This window comes from Triticum urartu, chromosome 5 (genome assembly GCF_003073215.2).
Source record: "Triticum urartu cultivar G1812 chromosome 5, Tu2.1, whole genome shotgun sequence".
Lineage (NCBI taxonomy): Eukaryota > Viridiplantae > Streptophyta > Magnoliopsida > Poales > Poaceae > Triticum > Triticum urartu.
The window spans coordinates 452537297-452564868 of record NC_053026.1 but is presented as its reverse complement, the minus strand read 5'-3'; the positions used below and the strand labels follow the sequence as shown (position 1 = coordinate 452564868).

At 45.5% G+C, this 27572-nt stretch overlaps 1 protein-coding gene across 1 annotated transcript; it reads left to right on the top strand.

The window, feature by feature from the left end:
* Window positions 1-11090: 11090 nt before the first annotated feature.
* Window positions 11091-11685, top strand: LOC125556238. The gene has a single exon (XM_048719010.1). The coding sequence runs from the start codon at window positions 11209-11211 to the stop codon at window positions 11404-11406; it is 198 nt and encodes a 65-aa protein (XP_048574967.1). The 5' UTR covers window positions 11091-11208; the 3' UTR covers window positions 11407-11685.
* Window positions 11686-27572: the final 15887 nt, after the last annotated feature.

Here is a 27572-nt window from a genome sequence, read left to right as displayed (position 1 = left end):
AAATGCCAATGCCTCCACTTCTCCCTTGACTATCGATCGCATACGAATTGTCATAACCCAATGTACTTGCAAAAGCTTCTACACATGTTCCACTGATTTGTGTCTCAACAATGCAAAACACGGTAGGGGCAAACTTCCTCGTGAGCTCGCAAAGTTCTCGAACTGTCACAGGTTTGCCTGCGCCACGGCAGTTCCAACACAAAGCACTCATTGGGCTCGGCGGTGCCCCTCAAAGGAGCCCGCCAAATTTTTTACCACTGAGTTTACTCCATCAGAGCCATCTTCCTCTACCCTAGTCCTCTTTGGATCCCTCTATATTGGGGGGCTTACAAGAGCATTGCCCGCCGGCACAATAGCCAGCTGCAGATTATTAGGGTTTGCATTAAGATCCCCCACTTGTGATTGCTGGTGCTTTTCCTTTTCCTGTCTATCAACCCTTTTCCTACTCGGGTCTTCCATGTATACATCCGTGCCATGAACCTCCGAGCCAACTATTCCTGTTGTTCTGCCCCCGCCAAACGCTTTTGCCCCATAATTGATCTCACCATCGCCCCCCCGCCCCGAGCGACCTCCATCCCGCCGGCCACCAGAACGGCCACCTGCACGACCTCCCCGTCGCCCCCCTCGGCGGTCACGGCCCTCTCCTGGACCCCGCCCACTACGCATAAACCACTCCGCCCTCAGGTCTTTGAACACCAGGGCTGATGGAGGGTGAATCCCGTTTCCGTGCTCTTTGAACAAGTGGCCCAGCATGCCACACACCGCGCACCAGTCAGGAAGCCGCTCGTATTTTACCTTGTAAATCTGCCTCTCCCCCCTCTGATCATTGAGACCGCGTTCTTCAGGGGCTTAAAGACGTTGATACGCACCCAAACATGGTAGAAATTCCCAGTGAAATCCTGGGATATTGTTTCTGCATAGATCACCTCGCCTACCTTCGCAGCAAGAGGTTTCACAAGATGGTGAAGGAAATATGCCCTAGAGCCAATAATAAAGTTATTATCTATTTCCTTATATCATGATAAATGTTTATTATTCATGCTATAATTGTATTAACCGGAAACATAATACGTGCGTGAATATATAGACAAAGAGAGTGTCACTAGTATGCCTCTACTTGACTAGCCCGTTAATCGAAGATGGTTCTGTTTCCTAACCATAGACATGAGTTGTCATTTGATTAACGGGATCACATCATGATTGACACGACCCATTCCGTTAGCTTAGCACACGATCGTTTAGTATGTTGCTATTGCTTTCTTCATGACTTATACATGTTCCTATGACTATGAGATTATGCAACTCCCGTTTACCAGAGGAACACTTTGTGTGATACAAAACATCACAACGTAACTGGGTGATTATAAAGGTGCTCTACAGGTGTCTCCGAAGGTACTTGTTGGGTTGGCGTATTTCGAGATTAGGATTTGTCACTCTGATTGTCGGAGAGGTATCTTTGGGCCCTCTCGGTAATGCACATCACTTAAGCCTTGCAAGCATTGCAACTAATGAGTTAGTTGCGGGATGATGTATTATGGAACAAGTAAAGAGACTTGCCGGTAACGAGATTGAACTAGGTATTGAGATACCGACGATCGAATCTCGGGCAAGTAACATACCAATCACAAAGGGAACAACGTATGTTGTTATGCGGTCTGACCAATAAAGATCTTCGTAGAATATGTAGGAGCCAATATGAGCATCCAGGTTTCGCTATTTGTTATTGACCGAAGACGTGTCTTTGTCATGTCTACATAGTTCTCGAACCCGTAGGGTCCGCACGCTTAACGTTATGATGGCAGTTTTATTACGAGTTTATGTGTTTTGATGTACCGAAGGTTGTTCGGAGTCCCGGATGTGATCACGAACATGACGAGGAGTCTCGAAATGGTTGAGACATGAAGATTGATATATTGGAAGCCTATGTTTGGATATCGTAAGTGTTCCGGGTGAAATGGTGATTTTACCGGAGTACCGGAGGGGTTACCGGAACCCCCCGGAGGCTATTGGGCCTTATGGGCCCAAGTGGAGGAAGAGGAGAGGCGGCCAAGGGGCAGCCGCGCACCCCCCCCCCCCCCCATGTCTGGATTGGACAAGGAGGGGGGGCGGCGCCCCCCTTTCCTTTCCCCTCTCTCCTCCTTCCCCCAAGTCCTAATCCAACTAGGAAAAAGGAAGGGAGTCCTACTCTAGGTGGGAGTAGGACTCCTTCGACGCGCCTCCTCCTATGGCCGGCCGCACCCTCCTTGCTCCTTTATATACGGGGGCAGGGGGCACCCCATAGACACAATAATTGATCATTGATCTCTTAGCCGTGTCCGGTGCCCCCTCCACCATAGTACACCTCGATAATATTGTAGCAGTGCTTAGGCGAAGCCCTGAGTCGGTAGAACATCAACATCGTCACCACGTCGTCGTGCTGACAAAACTCTCCCTCAACACTCGACTGGATCGGAGTTCGAGGGACGTCATCAAGCTGAACGTGTGCTGAACTCGGAGGTGCCATACGTTCGGTACTTGATCGGTCGGATCGTGAAGACGTACGACTACATCAACCGCGTTATGCTAACGCTTCCACTTTCAGTCTACGAGGGTACGTGGACAACACTCTCCCCTCTCGTTGCTATGCATCACCATGATCTTGCGTGTGCGTAGGATTTTTTTTGAAATTACTACATTCCCCAACAGTGGCATCTGAGCCTGCTTTTATGCGTTGATGTTATATGCACGAGTAGAACACAAGTGAGTTGTGGGCGATATAAGTCATGCTGCTTACCGGCATGTCATACTTTGGTTCGGCGGTATTGTTGGATGAAGCGGCCCGGACCGACATTACGCGTACGCTTACGCAAGATTGGTTCTACCGACGTGCTTTGCACACAGGTGGCTGGCAGGTGTCAGTTTCTCCAACTTTAGTTGAACCGAGTGTGGCTACGCTCGGTCCTTGCGAAGGTTAAAACAACACCAACTTGACAAATTATCGTTGTGGTTTTTGTGTGTAGGTAAGAACGGTTCTTGTTAAACTTGTAGCAGCCACGTAAAACTTGCAACAACAAAGTAGAGGACGTCTAACTTGTTTTTGTAGGGCATGTTGCGATGTGATATGGTCAAGACATGATGCTATATTTTATTGTATGAGATGATCATGTTTTGTAACCGAGTTATCGGCAACTGACAGGAGCCATATGGTTGTCGCTTTATTGTATGCAATGCAATCGCCCTGTAATGCTTTACTTTATCACTAAGCGGTAGCGATAGTCGTAGAAGCATAAGATTGGCGAGACGACAATGATGCTACGATGGAGATCAAGGTGTCGCGCCGGTGACGATGGTGATCATGACGGTGCTTCGGAGATGGAGATCACAAGCACAAGATGATGATGGCCATATCATATCACTTATATTGATTGCATGTGATGTTTATCTTTTATGCATCTTATCTTGCTTTGATTGACGGTAGCATTATAAGATGATCTCTCACTAAATTTCAAGATAAAAGTGTTCTCCCTGAGTATGCACCATTGCCAAAGTTCGTCGTGCCCAAACACCACGTGATGATCGGGTGTGATAAGCTCTACGTCCATCTACAACAGGTGCAAGCCAGCTTTGCACATGCAGAATACTCAGGTTAAACTTGACGAGCCTAGCATATGCAGATATGGCCTCGGAACACTGAGACCGAAAGGTCGAGCGTGAATCATATAGTAGATATGATCAACATAGTGATGTTCACCATTGAAAGCTACTCCATTTCACGTGATGATCGGTTATGGTTTAGTTGATTTGGATCACGTGATCACTTAGAGGATTAGAGGGATGTCTTTCTAAGTGGGAGTTCTTAAGTAATATGATTAATTGAACTTAAATTTATCATGAACTTAGTACCTGATAGTATCTTGCTTGTCTATGTTGTTTGTAGATAGATGGCTCGTGCTGTTGTTCTGTTGAATTTTAATGCGTTCCTTGAGAAAGCAAAGTTGAAAGATGATGGTAGCAATTACACGGACTGGGTCCGTAACTTGAGGATTATCCTCATTGCTGCACAAAAGAGTTACGTCCTGGAAGCACCGCTGGGTGTACCACCTGCGCCAGCAACTGCAGACATTGTGAATGCCTGGCAGTCGCGTGTTGATGACTACTCGATTGTTCAGTGTGCCATGCTTTATGGCTTAGAACCGGGACTTCAATGACGTTTTGAACGTCATGGGGCATATGCGATGTTCTAGGAGTTGAAGTTAATATTCCTGAAGAATGCCCGGATTCAAAGATATGAAGTCTCCAATAGGTTCTATAGCTGCAAGATGGAGGAGAATAGTTCTGTCAGTGAGCATATACTCAAGATGTCTGGGTATTGTAATCACTTGATTCAACTGGGAGTTAATCTTCCGGATGATAGCGTCATTGACAGAATTCTCCAATCACTTCCACCTAGCTACAAGAGCTTCGTGATGAACTATAATATGCAAGGGATGGATAAGACAATTCTCGAGCTCTTCGCAATGCTAAAGGCTGCGGAGGTAGAAATAAAGAAGGAGCATCAAGTGTTGATGGTCAACAAGACCACTAGTTTCAAGAAAAAGGGCAAAGGGAAGAAGAAGGGGAACTTCAAGAAGAACATCAAGCAAGTTGCTGCTCAGGAGAAGAAACCCAGGTCTGGACCTAAGCCTGAAACTGAGTGCTTCTACTAAAAGCAGACTGGTCACTGGAAGCGGAACTACCCCAAGTATTTGGCGGATAAGAAGGATGGCAAGGTGAACAAAGGTATATGTAATATACATGTTATTGATGTGTACCTTACTAGAGCTCGCAGTAGCACCTGGGTATTTGATACTGGTTCTGTTGCTAATATTTCAACTCGAAACAGGGACTACGGATTAAGAGAACACTGGCAAAGGACGAGGTGACGATGCGCGTGGGAAATGGTTCCAAAGTCGATGTGATCGCGGTCGGCACGCTACCTCTACATCTACCTTCGGGATTAGTATTAGACCTAAATAATTGTTATTTGGTGCCAGCGTTGAGCATGAACATTATATCTAGATCTTGTTTGATGCGAGACGGTTATTCATTTAAATCAGAGAATAATGGTTGTTCTATTTATATGAGTAATATCTTTTATGGTCATGCACCCTTGAAGAGTGGTCTATTTTTGATGAATCTCGATAGTAGTGATACACATATTCATAATGTTGAAGCCAAAAGACGCAGAGTTGATAATGATAGTGCAACTTATTTGTGGCACTGCCGTTTAGGTCATATCGGTGTAAAGCGCATGAAGAAACTCCATACTAATGGACTTTTGGAACCACTTGATTATGAATCACTTGGTACTTGCGAACCGTGCCTCATGGGCAAGATGACTAAAACGCCGTTCTCCGGAACTATGGAGAGAGAAACAGATTTGTTGGAAATCATACATACAGATGTATGTGGTCCGATGAATGTTGAGGCTCGTGGCAGATATCGTTATTTTCTCACCTTCACAGATGATTTAAGCAGATATGTGTATATCTACTTAATGAAGCATAAGTCTGAAACATTTGAAAAGTTCAAAGAATTTCAGAGTGAAGTTGAAAATCATCGTAACAAGAAAATAAAGTTTCTACGATCTGATCATGGAGGAGAATATTTGAGTTACGAGTTTGGTCTACATTTGAAACAATGTGGAATAGTTTCGCAACTCACGCCACCCGGAACACCACAACGTAATGGTGTGTCCGAACGTCATAATCACACTTTACTTGATATGGTGCGATCTATGATGTCTCTTACAGATTTACCGCTATCATTTTGGGGTTATGCTTTAGAGACGGCCGCATTCACGTTAAATAGGGCACCATCGAAATCTGTTGAGGCGACGCCTTATGAACTGTGGTTTGGAAAGAAACCAAAGTTGTCGTTTCTTAAAGTTTGGGGCTGCGATGCTTATGTGAAAAACCTTCAACCTGATAAGCTCGAACCCAAATCGGAGAAATGTGTCTTCATAGGATACCCAAAGGAGACTGTTGGGTACACCTTCTATCACAGATCCGAAGGCAAGACATTCGTTGCTAAGAATCGATCCTTTCTAGAGAAGGAGTTTCTCTTGAAAGAAGTGAGTGGGAGGAAAGTAGAACTTGATGAGGTAACCGTATCTGCTCCCTTATTGGAAAGTAGTTCATCATAGAAACTGGTTTCTGTGACACCTACACCAATTAGTGAGGAAGTTAATGATGATGATCATGAAACTTCAGATCAAGTTGTTACTGAACCTCGTAGATCAACCAGAGTAAGATCCGCACCAGAGTGGTACGGTAATCCTATTCTGGAAGTCATGCTACTGGATCATGATGAACCTACGAATTATGAAGAAGCGATGGTGAGCCCAGATTCCGCAAAATGGCTTGAGGCCATGAAATCTGAGATGGGATCCATGTATGAGAACAAAGTGTGGACTTTGGTTGACTTGCCCGATGATCGGCAAGCAATTGAGAATAAATGGATCTTCAAGAAGAAGACTGACGCTGACGGTAATGTTACTGTCTACAAAGCTCGACTTGTTGCGAAAGGTTTTCGACAAGTTCAAGGGATTGACTATGATGAGACCTTCTCACCCGTAGCGATGCTTAAGTCTGTCCGAATCATGTTAGCAATTGCCGCGTTTTATGGTTATGAAATATGGCAAATGGATGTCAAAACTGCATTCTTGAATGGATTTATGGAAGAAGAGTTGTATATGATGCAACCGGAAGGTTTTGTCGATCCAAAGGGAGCTAACAAAGTGTGCAAGCTCCAGCGATCCATTTATGGACTGCATCCTTGAATGGATTTATGGAAGAAGAGTTGTATATGATGCAACCGGAAGGTTTTGTCGATCCAAAGGGAGCTAACAAAGTGTGCAAGCTCCAGCGATCCATTTATGGACTGCATCCTTGAATGGATTTATGGAAGAAGAGTTGTATATGATGCAACCGGAAGGTTTTGTCGATCCAAAGGGAGCTAACAAAGTGTGCAAGCTCCAGCGATCCATTTATGGACTGCATCCTTGAATGGATTTATGGAAGAAGAGTTGTATATGATGCAACCGGAAGGTTTTGTCGATCCAAAGGGAGCTAACAAAGTGTGCAAGCTCCAGTGATCCATTTATGGACTGGTGCAAGCCTCTCGGAGTTGGAATAAACGCTTTGATAGTGTGATCAAAGCATTTGGTTTTATACAGACTTTTGGAGAAGCCTGTATTTACAAGAAAGTGAGTGGGAGCTCTGTAGCATTTCTGATATTATATGTGGATGACATATTGCTGATTGGAAATGATATAGAATTTCTGGATAGCATAAAGGGATACTTGGATAAGAGTTTTTCAATGAAAGACCTCGGTGAAGCTGCTTATATATTGGGCATTAAGATCTATAGAGATAGATCAAGACGCTTAATTGGACTTCCACAAAGCACATACCTTGACAAAGTTTTGAAGAAATTCAAAATGGATCAAGCAAAGAAAGGGTTCTTGCCTGTGTTACAAGGTGTGAAGTTGAGTAAGACTCAATGCCCGACCACTACAGAAGATAGAGAGAAAATGAAAGATGTTCCCTATGCTTCAGCCATAGGCTCTATCATGTATGCAATGCTGTGTACCATACCTGATGTGTGCCTTGCTATAAGTCTAGCAGGGAGGTACCAAAGTAATCCAGGAGTGGATCACTGGACAGCGGTCAAGAACATCCTGAAGTACCTAAAAAGGACTAAGGATATGTTTCTCGTTTATCGAGGTGACAAAGAGCTCATCGTAAATGGTTACGTTGATGCAAGCTTTGACACTAATCCGGACGATTCTAAATCGCAAACCGGATATGTGTTTACATTGAACGGTGGAGCTGTCAGTTGATGCAGTTCTAAACAAAGTGTCGTGGCGGGATCTACGTGTGAAGCGGAGTAGATAGCTGCTTCAGAAGCAGCAAATGAAGGATTCTGGATGAAGGAGTTCATATCTGATCTAGGTGTCATACCTAGTGCATCGGGTCCAATGAAAATCTTTTATGACAATACTGGAGCAATTGCCTTAGCGAAGGAATCCGGATTTCACAAGAGAACCAAGCACATCAAGAGATGCTTCAATTCCATCCGGGATTTAGTCCAGGTGGGAGACATAGAAATTTGCAAGATACATACGCATCTGAATGTTGCAGACCCGTTAACTAAGCCTCTTCCACGAGCAAAACATGATCATCACCAAAGCTCCATGGGTGTTAGAATCATTACTATGTAATCTAGATTATTGACTCTAGTGCAAGTGGGAGACTGAAGGAAATATGCCCTAGAGGCAATAATAAAGTTATTTTTTATTTCCTTATATCATGATAAATGTTTATTATTCATGCTAGAATTGTATTAACCGGAAACATAATACATGTGTGAATATATAGACAAACAGAGTGTCACTAGTATGCCTCTACTCGACTAGCTCGTTAATCGAAGATGGTTATGTTTCCTAACCATAGACATGAGTTGTCATTTGATTAATGGGATCACATCATTAGGAGAATGATGTGATTGACATGACCCATTCCGTTAGCTTAGCACACGATCGTTTAGTATGTTGCTATTGCTTTCTTCATGACTTATACATGTTCCTATGACTATGAGATTATGCAACTCCCGTTTATCGGAGGAACACTTTGTGTGCTACCAAACATCACAACGTAGGTGTCTCCGAAGGTACTTGTTGGGTTGGCGTATTTCGAGATTAGGATTTGTCACTCCGATTGTCGGAGAGGTATCTCTGGGCCCTCTCGGTAATGCACATCACTTAAGCCTTGCAAGCATTGCAACTAATGAGTTAGTTGCGGGATGATGTATTACGGAACGAGTAAAGAGACTTGCCGGTAACGAGATTGAACTAGGTATTGAGATACCGACGATCGAATCTCGGGCAAGTAACATACCGATGACAAAGGGAACAACGTATGTTGTTATGCGGTCTGACCGATAAAGATCTTCGTAGAATATGTAGGATCCAATATGAGCATCCAGGTTCCGCTATTGGTTATTACCTGGAGACGTGTCTCGGTCATGTCTACATAGTTCTCGAACCCGTAGGGTCCGCACGCTTAACGTTACGATGACAGTTTTATTATGAGTTTATGTGTTTTGATGTGCCGAAGGTTGTTCGGAGTCCCGGGTGTGATCACGAACATGACGAGGAGTCTCAAAATGGCCGAGACATGAAGATTGATAGTTTGGAAGCCTATGTTTGGATATCGGAAGTGTTCCGGGTGAAATAGTGATTTTACCGGAGTACCGGAGGGGTTATCGGAACCCCCCGGAGGCTATTGGGCCTTATGGGACCAAGTGGAGGAAGAGGAGAGGCGGCCAAGCGGCAGCCACGCGCCCCTCCCCCCAAGTCCGGATTGGACAAGGAGGGGGGGCGGGGGGCGTCCCCCTTTCCTTTCCCCTCTCTCCTCCTTCCCCCCAAGTCCTAATCCAACTAGGAAAAAGGAGGGGGAGTCGGACTCCTCCGGCGCGCCGCCTCCTATGGCCGGCCGCACCCCCCTTGCTCCTTTATATACGGGGGCAGGGGGCACCCCATAGACACAACAATTGATCATTGATCTCTTAGCCGTGTGCGGTGCCCCCCTCCACCATAGTACATCTCGATAATTCTGTAGCGGTGCTTAGGCGAAGCCCTGCGTCGGTAGAACATCAACATCGTCACCACGCCGTCGTGCTGACGAAACTCTCCCTCAACACTCGGCTGGATCGGAGTTCGAGGGACGTCATCGAGCTGAGTCGTGTGCTGAACTCGGAGGTGCCGTACGTTCGGTACTTGATCGGTCAGATCGTGAAGACGTACGACTACATCAACCGCGTTGTGATAACGCTTCCGCTTTCGGTCTACGAGGGTACATGGACAACACTCTCCCCTCTCGTTCTTATGCATCACCATGATCTTGCGTGTGCGTAGGAGAATTACTACATTCCCCAACAGATGGGCATATAGGTCAGGGACGTCGTGGATCTGGATCCAAATATCAATCGTCTCCAGCTTGATCGTAGACGGTTTTGTAATGCCATCATACGGTGCCATAATCACCCCATCTCCTCGAAAGTTCCAGGGGCCATCATGCATAACCCTCTCCCAATCTCCCAAGCACGAGAATTGAACAGAGTAGAGATTATCTTCTAGGGGTCTGAACTTCACCTGCTGCGCAATATCCCACGCTGATCGCATGTTCCTATAGAACCATGTCTGACTATAGGCCTTACTGGTATTGACCTTTGCTAGCGCGATCCGTCTAGCTTCGGCTGGCGGCGCATCTTCCTCATCAAAAACCACATCATCAAGGTCCTCCTCTTTCAATCCCAGCTCCTCCATCGTCCGTTCCACATCATTGATCCCTGAGGAGCCTGAGGCTCCCTCAGCCGCCATCGATATCTCTTACCCGAAGTTCAGTCAGATCGGGTGTTTTCAAGGTGGAACCCTAGCTTTCCGCCACCAGCCAGAAGACGGCCCGGGCGAGGCACGATCGCACGACCACTCCTCGTTCCCGGCGATACAACTGGTGGGAGATCGGCGGTAGGGAAGCAGCGCTACTCGACGGCGGCGGCAATCGCCCCGGGAGAAAGATAAAACCCTGACGTGGAGGGAAAAGTAGGATCCTGGTTTCCGATTGTACCGATTTGTGTTCGATGTGCTGCATTTTTGTTCCCTGTGCAGCGTGTAGCGGGCCGGCCCACCAGGGGGTCGGCAGCGACCAGAGCTCCCGGGCCCTGCTACCGGGCACCTGGCTGGATCCCGTGGGCGCAAGGCCGACGATCCTCGGACACGGTGGGACCAAAGCCCGAAGCCGAAACGACCTCCCACCGAACCAACCAGGTACCCTCGTAAAAACCGTGCCGTTCCCGTCTCTGGAACCGCAACGGTGTCCACGTCCAGCACCACCGCCACCACCTTGCCCTTGAAAAGTGGCACCGGACCGAAGCCAGCCACGACCGCCAGCCAAACCACGGACGTGACCGCACCGCACCGCGACTCGACACCGAGCCAACCCGATTCCCCCAACCCAACCAGCACAGGAGCGGAGCGGTCTCTATAAACAGCCGCGCGGCCGGTCACGCACGCCTCCCAAAAGCCCCACCCCCCACCCCCACGGCCCCAGCAAAAGCGCCTCGCCTTTTCCTTCCCCTACCTCGGAGCGGAGCCAGGAGCCGAAGCCGGCGGCCGAGATCAGCAAGATGTGCTGCTGCCCGAGCAAGGCGTGCTGCATCTGCATGCTCATAATCCTCGTGCTCATCGCCGTCGGCCTCGTCTTCGGCTTCGGCGTCTACACCCGCGGCTTCCACAAGCTCTCCTCCAGCATCCACCTCCAGGACGGCGCCTCCTACCGCGCCTACGGCCACCTCAACCTCGCGCCCCCGCCCGCCTACTACTAGAGCCCAGAGGGCTCCCTCCCTCCCCCGGGATCTACTCTGCCAGCAGCACGGCATGGGATGGATCCCCTCCGGCCCCGGCGGTCCGCCGCGCCCTGGGGATCGATCCCCCGCACAGCGGCATGCCGTCCGCGAAGAGGAGATTCCGGGGCCGGTCGATTTGCATTGATTTTCTGCTGGATTAATTCCCGTTTGTTGCTTGGCTCCGATGATGTCGATATTTTAGCAGAGATTATATTTACAGATTGATGATGATAATTACCTCCCTTTGCGTTTTGTTAATTACCGCTCATTGGTTGAAAAAATTACTGCTCGTTAGTTTAGTGCTCCATCATGCCTCCGTTTGTGCCTGTTTATTACTGCTCATTAGTTTAGCGCTCCATCATCATGGAGGCACATGGATGGTCGGGATAGTTATCCGGCGAGTTGCGATAATCTCGGCGTCTGGCCTTGGCAGTTGGCACTTGGCAGCATGTGCTTTTCGGTTTGGCTTGACGCACGAACTGCACTACGCAACGCAAGGAGTCAAACGCTTTCTGGGGAAGCAGAGTGACGTCCACGCTAATCCGTTCCTGTGTTGTTGTTGTGTACTCTACGATACTTGTCGTGGGTCATGGTCAGTCAGCAGATTTGGTTGCCCGTCCACTGAAAAGGTTGTAGTGGTTCCGTTGCCTTGCACGTTCGACCTGCTGAGTTGAAACGGCGATGCAGTAATGTGAGCCACTCATAATCACTCTACTAACTGCCCCGTAATAAACCCATGACGGCAAAAGCCTGATAGATGCGTGGTATGTGGTTTAGCACGCACCTGCCAAGCCCTCCCCAGCCATCCGATTTGTTCTGTGATTTGCAAAGTAGTTGCATCCCGCGCGAGGGAATAGTAACTTTTAATAGTTGAAACTTGCGATTTTTTCGGTCCCTCATACAAGTTTTAGAGTTGAAAATTCAAGCGATTGTTTTATACAAAATTTGTGATTTTGTCGATCACTCACACTAAGTTTAAAATGTTAAAACTCAACGGATATTTTTTTTAAAGAACTCCTCCAAATGTATTCAAAATGGATCTTGTTTGAAAGCCATGGTCACGAAAAAATATGAATACAAAAACACAATTTAATTTGGACTTTTTGTTCAAAATTATGAAACATCGAAAATCAAAAGGCAAAAGCAAAAGCACGCACGAGGGACTCAGTGCCCCCGCACCTGTGTGCCACAAAAACTCTCTGTCATGTGGTTCATCATCATCATAACCGATACGGTGTTTTGGTCCCAAAACCACCCTAAAAGGCCGACACATCACCTCCACTTCCCTCCGCGGCAACTTCCACTTCACTTCTCCACTCTGCTCAATGGCACGTCGCAACCCCATGGCCGCCAACATCAAGCAAAACCTCACTCATCAAGCATGAGAAAAAGGGGCAGGGGCAGGAGGAAGCGGTGTATGACGAGGAAGAGTGGTGGGCCGACCACGCGCCCGCCGTGGAGGCTGCTCGGAAGATGGACGTTGGGAGGGGCCGCCATTTTGGGACCACACATCCGGTGTTGATGCCGATGAGGTGCATGGCCGGAGTGAGACAAGGCCAGGGCGAGCCCAAACTGAAAATTACCCGTGTCCACATAGAAGAGCATATACCTGTCTGTCAAACAATTCAATGACCTAAACACTAAATCAATTAATTACATTAAGCAAGTGCAAATTGGACTCGGTGCCAGTGACACCGGCTAGCTCTACCTTGCTCCGCCCCTGGACGAGGCCGCCTTGGCCATGTCTGTCAAACAATTCAATGACCTACACACTAAATCAATTGACTACATTAAGCAAGTGCAAATTGGACTCGGTGCCAGTGACACCGGCTAGCTCTACCTTGCTCCGCCCCTGGACGAGGCCGCCTTGGCCCGTTTACGCGTAATGGAGGCCCACAATGCCTTCGGCTGTGCATTGCGGGATGTGGCCAGCCTAGCCCGCTTCCGCAAAATTGAGGCTGCCAATGCCGTTCCACATCGACATGTCCAACGCTGACAAGTCCCGCTGCCGTTGTAACTATTTTAGTTAGTTTAGTTTATTCAACTTTCTATATGTAATACAAGTCAAAGCGCGACTCATTTTTCGCCCTAGTTATGAATGAAATTATTTGTAGTTCTAACTTATATGAACATGTTATCGCTAGAAGTCAAATTTACGCGTGTTGTGCATGGGTGGGTTGGGGAATCAGGGAAGAAAAGAGTTAGCTAATGACATACAGGTCCCACGCGCAAGGAACTTTGGAAGGCTGTATTTTGCGGTTTTTGAGTTTGAGCGTGGGCGTTGGAGCTTTCTTAGTTTTTGGCGAACACCTCCATTAACACTTGTGGTAATCCATATTTTGCGGATTCTGCTGGAAATCAATTGCCGACCCACAAAGATGGATAGAAGTGGAGAAGTTCACCATGACACGCTTTGCCCATAAATCGTTGTTGGCATTAACATTTCAGGCGAATAACCATGAGTGTTTGGCTCATACTTAATACTCCTATGTCTCATGCCAATTTTGACACTTGCAAAAGAAAATGGACGCGCTACCGCGTGATGCACTCCACACCATAGAACTCAGCCATATGTCAGGTGGTGCGCACATGACAGCTCGGCCGATCGGATGGTGTTTGAACCTAAGTCTTCTTTTGGAAACGGTGTTTGATCCTAAGTCGAGTTGTAGGCTCATGGACCAAACCGTGCTTGGTTTAGGCAAAAAGAATGTGACCCAATTTTGGCAACAAGTTGACCATTACTGTTTTTATGGAAGTTTGGCAAGGCAAATAAAATAGAGACGTGGATGGAGTTTGGATGGTTAGGAGGATGACGATTGACGTGCCGGCTAAGTCTTCTGTAGGTGAGTGTATGCTAATGTATGCAAGCGACTTTGATTGTACTGTGTTAAAAAAATTGTCATGCCACTAAAAGTAAAAAATATCATGCCTTCAACATAAGAAAATACATTTCTTATAATTTTGTTTCTTATAAACTGCTATACCACTACAAATTAATAATGCCATCCTCTTAACAAAAATGCCGTGAACAAAAAAAACAATGCATTTCTTATGAAAAAAATGAAAATGCCATGGACCAAAAATACAAAATGCTATGATGTAACTTTTTTTGCTTGAGTTGCACCATTGTAGAAAAATTCATATAAAAATGGTGTGTAAATGCAATTTTTTTGCCATGCCAATAAAGAAATAAACATTGTCACCCTCCTAATAATAAAAATGCCATGTCCACAATAATGAAAAATGCCATGCTCTATATAATAAAACTGCCATCTTGTTAATAATTAAACTACCATCTTCCTAATGATGAAAATGCCATGCTCTATATAATAAAAATGGCAACCTGTTGATAGTTAAATTGCCATCCTTCTAATAATAAAAATGTTGTGTCAACAAATAATGAAAATTACATGTTCTCAATAATAAAACTATCATCCAGTTAATAATAATATGCCATCTTTCTATTAATAAGAATACCATGTTATTAATAATAAAAATGCCATGCTCTTAATAATAAACTGCCGTCCTCTTGATGATAAAAAATGCTATGTTAATACTAATTGCCTATCTCTTAATAATAAAAACTACCAGTGACTTATAATAAAATTGACATGGTACCTACAATAAAAAATAAAAATAAAAAATGAGATGCTACCTATAAATAAAATTTGCATAGGGAAGTTCGGCGAAAAAACCCTAAAAAAAGTACTCCCTCCTTCCATCTATATAGGGCCTAATGCGTTTTTTAAGACCGCCTTTGACTATCGACAAGATTAATAGTACATGACATGCACAATGTGAAAATTATATCATTGAAAGCTCCGTTCACACACGAATTTAACGGTGTGCTTTGTGTAAGTTGCATGTCATATATTATTGCTCTAATATTTGGTCAAAGTTAGCCTCGAAAACGCATTAGGCCCTATATAGATGGAGGAGGGTGTAGGGATTTTTTTCGTTTAAAAAATGCAAAGATCAGGACTTTCGAATTTTTTAATAGAAAATTGAATTTTGAACAAAATTTAGTTTTAAATAACATATAGCAGTTTTCGGTCCCAAATGTTCACAAAAACTCCACTAAGTCGAGTGGTAAGCCCCCCTTGCCGGCGGGTCCGAACCCTACACAACACGTAAACCTTGGGTGTGTTGTTTTTCAAAAATAAATAAATAGAGAGTGTTCGCCAAAATCAGCTGATAGCGAACGAGTTAAGCAATCCTAATTAAGTATTTTTGGTAACACGAAAATTGGCGAGAAAATCCCTCAGAAGAAAATTGGCATCAAAATAACACCCTCGGGGAATTATTCTTGAAAAATAAAATTAAAAGTATCCTTTTACTTTATCTGCAGCTCGAATCCATCTTGAACTCCACCGTGTCCGTGTGTCCATGTCAAACTCCTCCATGTCCGTGAAGTTTACTTTTTGATTGCCTTGCTGGATTCCTTTGCGCGGACAGATATCGGAGCACGTCAGGAATCACCCCCGTCCTTCGATCCTCCCTCCCTCCTTCTCTCGAATCACAAAACAGAACAAGTTCACCTGAGAGATGTCAACCTTGGCCCCCGAAAAGGACGTCCAAGTTGAAGGAAGATTTGCGCTACTGGAGCTCGGTCCCAATGAGCAAACAAAAAGATCAACGAAAGACTTTTATGTTGGGATATGGAGGTGGTATTGCCGCTGCTCTCCTTTGCTTGTCACAAAATTCCTTTGCCGGAGACAGTATTCTCCTGGTTATACTTATTACTCTCTATAAAAACAGTGTCCAAAACTTCGCATCGAACGGAAACTCCTATTTTTTGTTTTTTTCCAGTATTATTACTGTTTTCTTTCAAGTGTCTTTGTATTATGTTTCTGATTGATCAATCTTAATTGTGTAGGCAACTATCGGTGCTCCGATCTAAAAAGCAAACTTTGGTGACGCTTTCACCATTACCAAATCTGGACGAAGTTGTTGTTTCTGTTTCCCTAAGACTTACATATTGTCCTCAAAGTTGACCAGTCATACTTCAAAATCTTGAAGGTAAAATTTCATGACCATGCCCTTGTCATGCAGTAGCTTTCTTTTTACACATATAAGCGGTTATGAAGTAGAAATCGAAAATGGAAACAACTTTTGCATACTCTATGGTTTGGTTCACAAGTACAAGAGTAATTTATGCGGATCCACACATAGCTTTCAAAGTATTGTAGGATAACATACATTTCTATATAGTTTTACGATGGTCGATGAATAACTAGAACCGTCCGGCCTAGAACCAAGATTCGTGCAAGTATGAAAAGAGTGAGAGGATCTTGATCAGATGCTTATCAACCCTCAAGTGAAGGATAAACGACAAGAAGGATGATGCTGTGTTGAAAGTACAAGATGACGAAAATATGCTCCTTCCGTGGATGGAGTCCTGGTCCCGCGACACCGCTGGCGCCGCGCCGCCCGCGGCCGGGTCGCTCTTGACGCCTCCTTCGCCGTCCTACCCTGCGCCGGTCCCCGCCTCCTGCCTCCCGACACCCCATCCCTGTTGGCTGCTGCCCTGCCCTCCTGTGCGTTGCCGCCCCCGTCGTGGAGGAGCCACCGCCGCGCTAGGCTGATGTGGCGGAGGATGATGACACCGCCGTTGGCCGTCCTATCGTCCGGAGCGAGCCTCCGGCTCGCCGAGCTGTGCCGCGTCCGGCGATGGTCGACTCGCCGCGGCAGGGTGGTCCCTCCCCCCCTCATGCTCGCCGGCTAGCCTCGCTTCCCCCTCCTCCCGACTCCACGCCAAAGGGTCGGACTTGGACCCCGGACCGCTCGCCGCCACCGCGCTCCGGCGTGGGGCGTCACGGGGCGGTCCGATCTTGGTCGCGCTCGGTGCTCATGGCGTCCGGCGGCTCCTCCTGGCGCTCGGGTCACTCCTCCCCCGACGGCGGTGTCATCGCCGGTGATCGTCCACACCTCGCCCTTCTGACCTTTCATCGCCTCGTTCGCCTCCTCCCTCGCTCCGGTGCTCGCCTAACCATCCCCGTCGCCACCCCTGGTCCTCTGAGGCTTCTGCGCCGGCGTTGGCCGCAGCCGCGGCGGTGGTCGCAGCCCTAGGGGAAACCCTAGCCGCTGCCACCCCGCGGCGTTGGCTGGGCCGCGCGACTGCGGGCCGCATCCTTGCTGTGCCAGGGACTGGGCCACGGACCTGGGCCATTACCACCGCTTTCCAGCCCAATCTGGCCCTCGGATCTGGTGGGCCGACCAGCCCTGCCATCCGGCCTATTTGGCCCCCGGTGTGTTTTCCCTGTCCCCCCACTCAGCCTCCGCGAGACCTAACCCTCACCCATTCTCCTCCCGCCGCCAGCACCTCGCTCCCCCTTCCTTCGCCACCGCATTCGCCGCCGACCGCCATGCCTCATGACTGGAACGACACAAGGCCGCTCCCCAAACGTTGCGCCGATGACCGCCGGCCCGACACACCCTGTGTGGATGAGAGGCGCGAGCCCATCCGCCCCTCCCCCGACTCGCTCCGCCATGAGGCCGATCTTCGCCGCACTTCTCCTCCCGCGGCGACCGCCGGTCCCCTCTCCGCGACGACCACCGCTCCCCTCCCCGCCGCTCTCCTCCCCGGGCTAACCGTCGTGGGCGATCCCGCTCCTGCTCGCCGGCCCCGGCCGCGGATTGGCGCGAGACCGTCGCTGGTCGCCATCTCCGGCGCGTCGGCAGGAGCCCAGCCGCTCCCCTGCTCATGGCGGCAGGCCCCGTTCCCCAGCCCGCTCGCAAGGCCAGCAAGCACCCCTCCCTCTACCTCCACGATGCGCCGATACCAGCCACCTTGGGGGGAACCGAACTTCCCCCCGCCCGGCAATGGTGCGGGCCGGGGTCGTCCTGGTGGCAAGCGCAAGAAGAAGTGCGGCCTTGGGCTCACCAATGGCTCTGCCCGTGACCCGGCTGCCTCGACTACGACCGCTCTCCTCCCCGATGACCGCTCCTCCGACCTCGTCAAGTGCTTCAACTGTGGCCTCTCCGGCCACTCCCAGGTGGCTTCTGCACGCCCCAAGTGCTACTACCTCTGCTCGGACCCAAACCACCCGGCCTTCCTTTGCCCCCACCGTCCGGTGGCGGAGGAGTTGATGATGTACGGACACGGGATTGAGGGCCTCAGCTACTTCCACATCGAGCTGTCCGACATCCCCGTTGTCGGTGTCAAAACCGGTGGATCTCGGGTAGGGGGTCCCGAACTGTGCGTCTAAGGCGGATGGTAACAGGAGGCAGGGGACATGATGTTTTACCCAGGTTCGGGCCCTCTTGATGGAGGTAAAACCCTACGTCCTGCTTGATTTATTCTTGATGATATGAGTATTACAAGAGTTGATCTACCACGAGATCGGAGAGGCTAAACCCTAGAAGCTAGCCTATGGTATGATTGTATGTTGTCCTACGGACTAAAACCCTCCGGTTTATATAGACACCAGAGGGGGCTAGGGTTACACAAGGTCGGTTACAAAGGAGGAGATATACATATCCGTATTGCCTAGCTTGCGTTCCACGCCAAGTAGAATCCCATCCAGACACGAGACGAAGTCTTCAATCTTGTATCTTCATAGTCTAACAGTCCGGCCAAAGGATATAATCTGGCTGTCCGGATACCCCCTAATCCAGAACTCCCTCAGTAGCCCCCGAACCAGGCTTCAATGACGATGAGTCTGGCGCGCAGTGTTGTCTTCGGCATTGCAAGGCGGTTTCCTCTCCATCTTTCGAACGTTTGTAAAGCAGTGTCCGGTCCCATAAATGTTTGGACCTCTTGGCTTCTGTGCCCAATAAGGGCTTTCTCCCACGCGTTGAATGAATACGAGGCTCCAGGGTGTTTTTACATTCGCCCCCTAGCCAGATAAATAAATTGTCTATTAAAGGGATGGGGATCCTTAGATCCGATCCATACCATCCTCCCCCAGCGAGAATCCATTAGAGCGCGTTCCGGAAAGATCCATTCCAGCATGGCCGACCTCCGCAACTCCTCCTCCCACCCCCGAAGCCCTAAGCCCGGTGATTGGGAGAGGTGTTTAGTCCCACACAGTCGATTAGTCGAACTGCAGACTAAGGGATTTCTCCCTCCAGCGTATATGGTGCCCGTTCGAGCCGGGCTTGCCACCTACAATGGCGGGGAGCAAGCGGAGAGCTTTCCATGTCCCTCTATGGGGGAACGGGTCTGCCTTGTTCCCTATTTATTAAGGGGACTCAAATTTCCAATTCATCCGTTCCTCCGCGGGCTCCTGGAGTTCTACGGCCTCCAATTACACAATTTCACCCCCGCCTCCATCCTACATATCGCCGGCTATGTTGCTCTCTTGTTCCTGGGCTGCGAGGCTCACTTCGAGCTGTGGAAAAGGCTATTTTGCCACGTCCCTCGCACACAGAGGGGGTGATACGTCTCCAACGTATCTATAATTTTTGATTGCTCCATGCTATATTATCTACTGTTTTGGACTATATTGGGCTTTATTTTCCACTTTTATATTATTTTTGGGACTAACCTATTAACCGGAGGTCCAGCCCAGAATTGTTGTTTTTTTGCCTATTTTAATGTTTCGAAGAAACGAAATATCAAACGGAGTCCAAACGGAATAAAACCTTCGGGAACGTGATTTTCTCACCGAACGTGATCCAGGAGACTTGGACCCTGCTCCAAGGAACAAAAGAGGCGGTCACGAGGGTGGGGGCGCCCCCCCCTAGGGCGCGCCCCCTGCCTTGTGGGCCCCTCGGTGCTCCTCCGGCGTACTCCTTCCTCCTATATATACACACGTACCCCCAAACGATCAGAACAGGAGCCAAAAACCTAATTCCACCGCCGCAACTTTCTGTATCCACGAGATCCCATCTTGGGGGCCTGTTCCGGAGCTCCGCCGGAAGAGGGCCGTCATACACGGAGGGCTTCTACATCATCATAGCCTCTCCGATGAAGTGTGAGTAGTTTACCTCAGACCTTCGGGTCCATAGTTAGTAGCTAGATGGCTTCTTCTCTCTCTTTGATCTCAATACATTCTCCCCCTCTCTTGTGGAGATCTATTCGATGTAATCTTCTTTTTGCGGTGTGTTTGTTGAGACCGATGAATTGTGGGTTTATGATCAAGTCTATCTATGATAATATTTGAATCTTCTCTGAATTCTTTTATGTATGATTGGTTATCTTTGCAAGTCTCTTCGAAAATTATCAGTTTGGTTTGGCCTACTAGATTGATGGGAGAAGTGCTTAGCTTTGGGTTCGATCTTGCGGTGTCCTTTCCCAGTGACAGAAGGGGCAGCAAGGCACGTATTGTATCGTTGCCATCGAGGATAACAAGATGGGGTTTATTTCATATTGCATGAATTTATCTCTCTACATCATGTCATCTTGCTTAAGGCGTTACTCTGTTTTTAACTTAATACTCTAGATGCATGCTGGATAGCGGTCGATGAGTGGAGTAATAGTAGTAGATGCAGAATCGTTTCTACTTGTCACGGACGTGATGCCTATATACATGACCATGCCTAGATATTCTCATAACTATGCTCAATTCTGTCAATTGCTCAACAGTAATTTGTTCACCCACCGTAGAATACTTATGCTCTTGAGAGAAGCCACTAGTGAAACCTATGGCCCCCGGGTCTATTCTCATCATATCAATCTCCATCACTTTAATCTTGCTTTGCTTTTTACTTTGCCTTTACTTTTTACTTTGCATCTTACCAAAAATATTATATCTATCAGATCTCACTCTCGTAAGTGACCGTGAAGGGATTGACAACCCCTAATCGCGTTGGTTGCGAGTAGCTATCGTTTTGTGCAGGTACGAGGGACTTGAGCGTGGCCTCCTACTGGATTGATACCTTGGTTCTCAAAAACTGAGGGAAATACTTACGCTACTCTGCTGCATCATCCCTTCCTCTTCGGGGAAAACCAACGCAAGCTCAAGACGTAGCAAGAAGGATTTCTGGCGCCGTTGCGGAGTCTACGCAAAAGTCAACATACCAAGTACCCATCACAATCCCTATCTCTCGCATTACATTATTTGCCATTTGCCTCTCGTTTTCCTCTCCCCCCAACCCTTGCCTTTATTCGCCCTCTCTCTCTCTATCCTCCCTCTCTATTTGCCTCTTTTGCCGTTTGCTTTTGTTTGCTTGTGTGTAGTTTGCTTGTTTGTCGCGATGGCTCAAGATAATACTAAATTGTGTGACTTCACCAATACCAATAATAATGATTTCCTTAGCACTCCGATTGCTCCTCTTACCGATGCTGAATCTTGTGAAATTAATACTGCTTTGTTGAATCTTGTTATGAAAGATCAATCGCCGGCCTTCCTAGTGAAGATGCCGCTACTCATCTGAATAGCTTCGTTGATTTATGTGATATGCAAAAGAAAAAAGATGTCGATAATGATGTCGTTAAATTGAAGCTATTTCCTTTTTCGCTTAGAGATCGTGCTAAAGCTTGGTTTTCGTCTTTGCCTAAGAATAGTATTGATTCATGGAACAAGTGCAAAGATGCTTTTATCTCTAAGTATTTTCCTCCCGCTAAGATCATCTCTCTTAGAAACGATATTATGAATTTTAAGCAACTTGATCATGAACATGTTGCACAAGCTTGGGAGAGAATGAAATTAATGATACGTAATTGCCCTACTCATGGTTTGAATTTGTGGATGATTATACAAATTTTTGCCGGATTGAATTTTGCTTCTAGAAATCTTTTAGATTCGGCCGCGGGAGGCACTTTTATGGAAATCACTTTAGGAGATGCTACTAAACTCCTAGATAATATTATGGTTAATTATTCTCAATGGCATACTGAAAGATCTTCTAATAAAAAAGTGCATGCGATAGAAGAAATTCAATGTGTTGAGTGGAAAGATGGATGAACTTATGAAATTATTTGCTACTAAGAGTGTTTCTTCTGATCCTAATGATATGCCTTTGTCTACTTTGATTGAGAATAACAATGAATCTATGGATGTGAATTTTGTTGGTAGGAATAATTTTGGTAACAACGCTTATAGAGGGAATTTTAATCCTAGGCCATATCCTAGTAATCCTTCTAATAATTATGGGAATTCCTACAACAACTCTTATGGAAATTATAATAAGATGCCCTCTGAATTTGAGATTAGTGTTAAAGAGTTTATGAATTCACAAAAGAATTTTAATGCTTTGCTTGAAGAGAAATGGATTAAAGTTGATGATTTGGCTAGGAACGTTGATAGAATTTCTCTTGAGATTGATTCTTTAAAGCTTAGATCTATTCCTCCTAAGCATGATATCAATGAGTCTCTCAAAGCCATGAGAATTTCCATTGATGAGTGCAAGGAAAGAACCGCTAGGATGCGTGCTTCCAAAGATGCCTTTATTAAAGCGTGTTCTTCCAATTCCTATGAAAATCAAGATGAAGATCTAAAAGTTATTGATGTGTCCCTATTAAATCTTTGTTTTGCAATATGAATCTTGATGAAACTGAATATGATCTTCCTTTACCTAGAAGGCGTTCTAAAAATTCGGAGTATTTAGATCTTATGATGAAATTGATGAAAGTGGGATTGAAAGAAATAAAAATCTAGATGTTGCTAAACCCACTATATTGGATTTCAAGGAATTTAATTATGAAAGTTGCTCTTTAATTGATTGTATTTCCTTGTTGCAATCCGTGCTAAATTCTCCACATGCTTATAGTCAAAATAAAGCCTTCACCGAACATATTGTTGATGCCTTGATGCAATCTTATGAAGAAAAACTTGAGTTGAAAGTTTCTATCCCTAGAAAACTCTATGATGAGTGGGAACCAACTATTAAAATTAAAATTAAAGATCATGAGTTTTATGCTTTGTGTGATTTGGGTGCTAGTGTCTCTACTATTCCCAAGACTTTGTGTGATTTGCTAGATTTCCGTAATTTTGATGATTGCTCTCTAAACTTGCATCTTGCGGATTCCACTATTAAGAAACCTATGGGAAGGATTAATGATGTTCTTATTGTTGCAAATAGGAATTATGTGCCCGTAGATTTCATTGTTCTTGATATAGATTGCAATCCTTCTTGCCCTATTATTCTTGGTAGACCTTTCCTTAGAACGGTTGGTGCGATTATTGATATGAAGGAAGGGAATATTAGATTTCAATTTCCATTAAAAAGAGCATGGAACACTTTCCTAGAAAGAAAATAAAATTACCATATGAAACTATCATGAGAGCCACTTATGGATTGCCTACCAAAGATGGCAATACCTAGATCTATCCTCGCTTTTATGCCTAGCTAGGGGCGTTAAACGATAGCGCTTGTTGGGAGGCAACCCAATTTTATTTTTATTCCTATTTTTTTGCTCCTTTTAGTAATAAATAAATTATTTAGCCTCTGTTTTGGTTGTGTTTTTTGTGTTTAATTAGTGTTTGTGCCAAGTAGAACCGTTGGGAAGACTTGGGGAAAGTCTTGTTGAACTTGCTGTAAAAAACAGAAACTTTAGCGCTCACGAGAACTGCTGTCATTTTTATTTGGAGAGTGCTATTTAGTTAATTCTTTTTGAAGATGATTAATAGATAAATTCCTCACGTCAGCAATTTATTTTAGAATTTTTGGGGTTCCAGATCTTGCGCTAGCTACAGATTACTACAGACTGTTCTGTTTTTGACAGATTCTGTTTTTCGTGTGTTGTTTGCTTATTTTGATGAATCTATGGCTAGTAAAATAGTTTATAATCCATAGAGAAGTTGGAATACAGTAGGTTTAACACCAATATAAATAAGAATGAGTTCATTACAGTACCTTGAAGTGGTCTTTTGTTTTCTTTCGCTAACGGAGCTCACGAGTTTTCTATTTTGAGTTTTGTGTTGTGAAGTTTTCAAGTTTTGGGTGAATTCTTTTGATGGATCATGGAACAAGGAGTGGCAAGAGCCTAAGCTTGGGGATGCCCATGGCACCCAAGATAATCCAAGGACACCAAAAAGTCAAAGCTTGGGGATGCCCCGGAAGGCATCCCCTCTTTCGTCCACTTCATCGGTAATTTACTTGGAGCTATATTTTTATTCACCAACATGATATGTGTTTTGCTTGGAGCGTCTTGTATTATTTGTGTCTTTGTGTCTTAGTATGCCACAATCATCCTTGCTGTACACACCTTTTGAGAGAGCCATACATGAATTAAAATTTGATAGAATACTCTATGTGCTTCACTTATATCTTTTGAGCTAAGTAGTTTTGCTCTATGTGCTTCACTTATATCTTTTGAGCTAGATAATTTTGCTCTATGTGCTTCACTTATATCTTTTGAGCGTTATAATTTTGCTCTATGTGCTTCACTTAGATCTTTTAGAGCACGGTGGTGGATTTTTTTTAAAGAAACTATTGATCTCTCATGCTTCACTTAAATTATTTTGAGAGTCTCTTAATAGCATGGTAATTTGCTTAATAATAATATGCTTGGTATTCAAGATTTGTGAAACTTTCTTTTGAGTGCATGTTGAATACTAAGAAAAGATTGAAGCATGATAATTGTTTTGAGATATGGAGGATGATAATATTAGAGTCATGCTAGTTGAGTAGTTGTGAATTTAAAGAATACTTGTGTTAAAGTTTGTGATTCCCGTAGCATGCACGTATGGTGAACCGTTATGTGATGAAGTCGGAGCATGATTTATTTATTGATTGTCTTCCTTATGACTGGCGGTCGGGGACGAGCGATGGTCTTTTCCTACCAATCTATCCCCCTAGGAGCATGCGCGTAATACTTTGCTTTGATAACTTCTAGATTTTTGCAATAAGTATATGAGTTCTTTATGACTAATGTTGAGTCCATGGATTATACGCACTCTCACCCTTCCACCTTTGCTAGCCTCTCTAATACCGCGCACCTTTCGCCGGTATCATACACCTACCATATACCTTCCTCAAAACAGCCACCATACCTACCTATTATGGCATTTCCATAGCCATTCCGAGATATATTGCCATGCAACTTTCCACCATCTAGTTCATCATGACACACTCCATCATTGTCATATTGCATATCCCGGTACACCGCCGGATGCATTCACATAGAGTCATATTTTGTTCTAAGTATCGAGTTGTAATTGTTGAGTTATAACAAAAATAAAAGTGTGATGATCATCATTATTAGAGCATTGTCCCAGTGAGTAAAGAATGATGGAGACTATGATTCCCCCATAAGTCGGGATGAGACTCCGGACGAAAAATAAATAAAAGAGGCCAAAGAAGCCCAAATAAAAAAAGAGGCCATAAAAAAAAGAAAAGGCCCAAATAAAAAAATGAGAGAAAAAGAGAGAAGGGACAATGTTACTATCCTTTTACCACACTTGTGCTTCAAAGTAGCACCACTTCATAGTAGAGAGTCTCTCATGTTATCACTTTCATATACTAGTGGGAATTTTTCATTATAGAACTTGGCTTGTATATTCCAATGATGGGCTTCCTCAAATTGCCCTAGGTCTTCATGAGCAAGCAAGTTGGATGCACACCCACTTAGTTTCTTTTTGAGCTTTCATATACTTATAGCTCTAGTCCATCCGTTGCATGGCAATCCCTACTCACTCACATTGATATCTATTGATGGGCATCTCCATAGCCCGTTGATATGCCTAGTTGATGTGAGACTATCTTCTCCTTTTTGTCTTCTCCACAACCACCATTCTATTCCACCTATAGTGCTATATCCATGGCTCATGCTCATGTATTGCGTGAAGATTGAAAAAGTTTTGAAAAAGTTAGAGTATGAAACAATTGATTGGCTTGTCATCGGGGTTGCGCATGATTTAAATACTTTGTGTGGTGAAGATAGAGCATAGCCAGACTATATGATTTTGTAGGGATAACTTTCTTTGGCCATGTTATTTTGAGAAAACATAATTGCTTTGTTAGTATGCTTGAAGTATTATTATTTTTATGTCAATATGAACTTTTGTCTTCAATCTTTCGAATCTGAATATTCATATCACAATTAAGAAGATTTACATTGAAATTATGCCAAGTAGCACTCCGCATCAAAAATTCTCTTTTTATCATTTACCTACTCGAGGACGAGCAGGAATTAAGCTTGGGGATGCCTGATACGTCTCCGACGTATCTATAATTTTTGATTGCTCCATGCTATATTATCTACTGTTTTGGACTATATTGGGCTTTATTTTCCACTTTTATATTATTTTTGGGACTAACCTATTAACCGGAGGCCCAGCCCAGAATTGCTGTTTTTTTTGCCTATTTCAGTGTTTCGCAGAAACGGAATATCAAACGGAGTCCAAACGGAATAAAACCTTCGGGAACGTGATTTTCTCACCGAACGTGATCCAGGAGACTTGGACCCTGCTCCAAGGAACAAAAGAGGCGGTCACGAGGGTGGGGGGCACCCCCCCTAGGGCGCGCCCCCTGCCTCGTGGGTCCCTCGGTGCTCCTCCGGCGTACTCCTTCCTCCTATATATACACACGTACCCCCAAACGATAAGAACATGAGCCAAAAACATAATTCCACCGCCGCAACTTTCTGTATCCACGAGATCCCATCTTGGGGCCTATTCCGGAGCTCCGCCAGAAGAGGGACGTCATCACGGAGGGCTTCTACATCATCATAGCCTCTCCGATGAAGTGTGAGTAGTTTACCTCAGACCTTCGGGTCCATAGTTAGTAGCTAGATGGCTTCTTCTCTCTCTTTGAATCTCAATACAAAGTTCTCCCCCTCTCTTGTTGAGATCTATTCGATGTAATCTTATTTTTGCGGTGTGTTTGTTGAGACCGATGAATTGTGGGTTTATGAACAAGTCTATCTATGAATAATATTTGAATCTTCTCTGAATTCTTTTATGTATGATTGGTTATCTTTGCAAGTCTTTTCGAATTGTCCGTTTGGTTTGGCCAACTAGATTGGTAGTTCTTGCCATGGGGGAAGTGCTTAGCTTTGGGTTCGATCTTGCGGTGTCCTTTCCCAGTGACAGAAGGGGCAGCAAGGCATATATTGCATCGTTGCCATCGAGGATAACAAGATGGGGTTTATTTCATATTGCATGAATTTATCTCTCTACATCATGTCATCTTGCTTAAGGCGTTACTCTGTTTTTAACTTAATACTCTAGATGCATGCTGGATAGCGGTCGATGAGTGGAGTAATAGTAGTAGATGCAGAATCGTTTCGATCTACTTGTCACGGACGTGATGCCTAT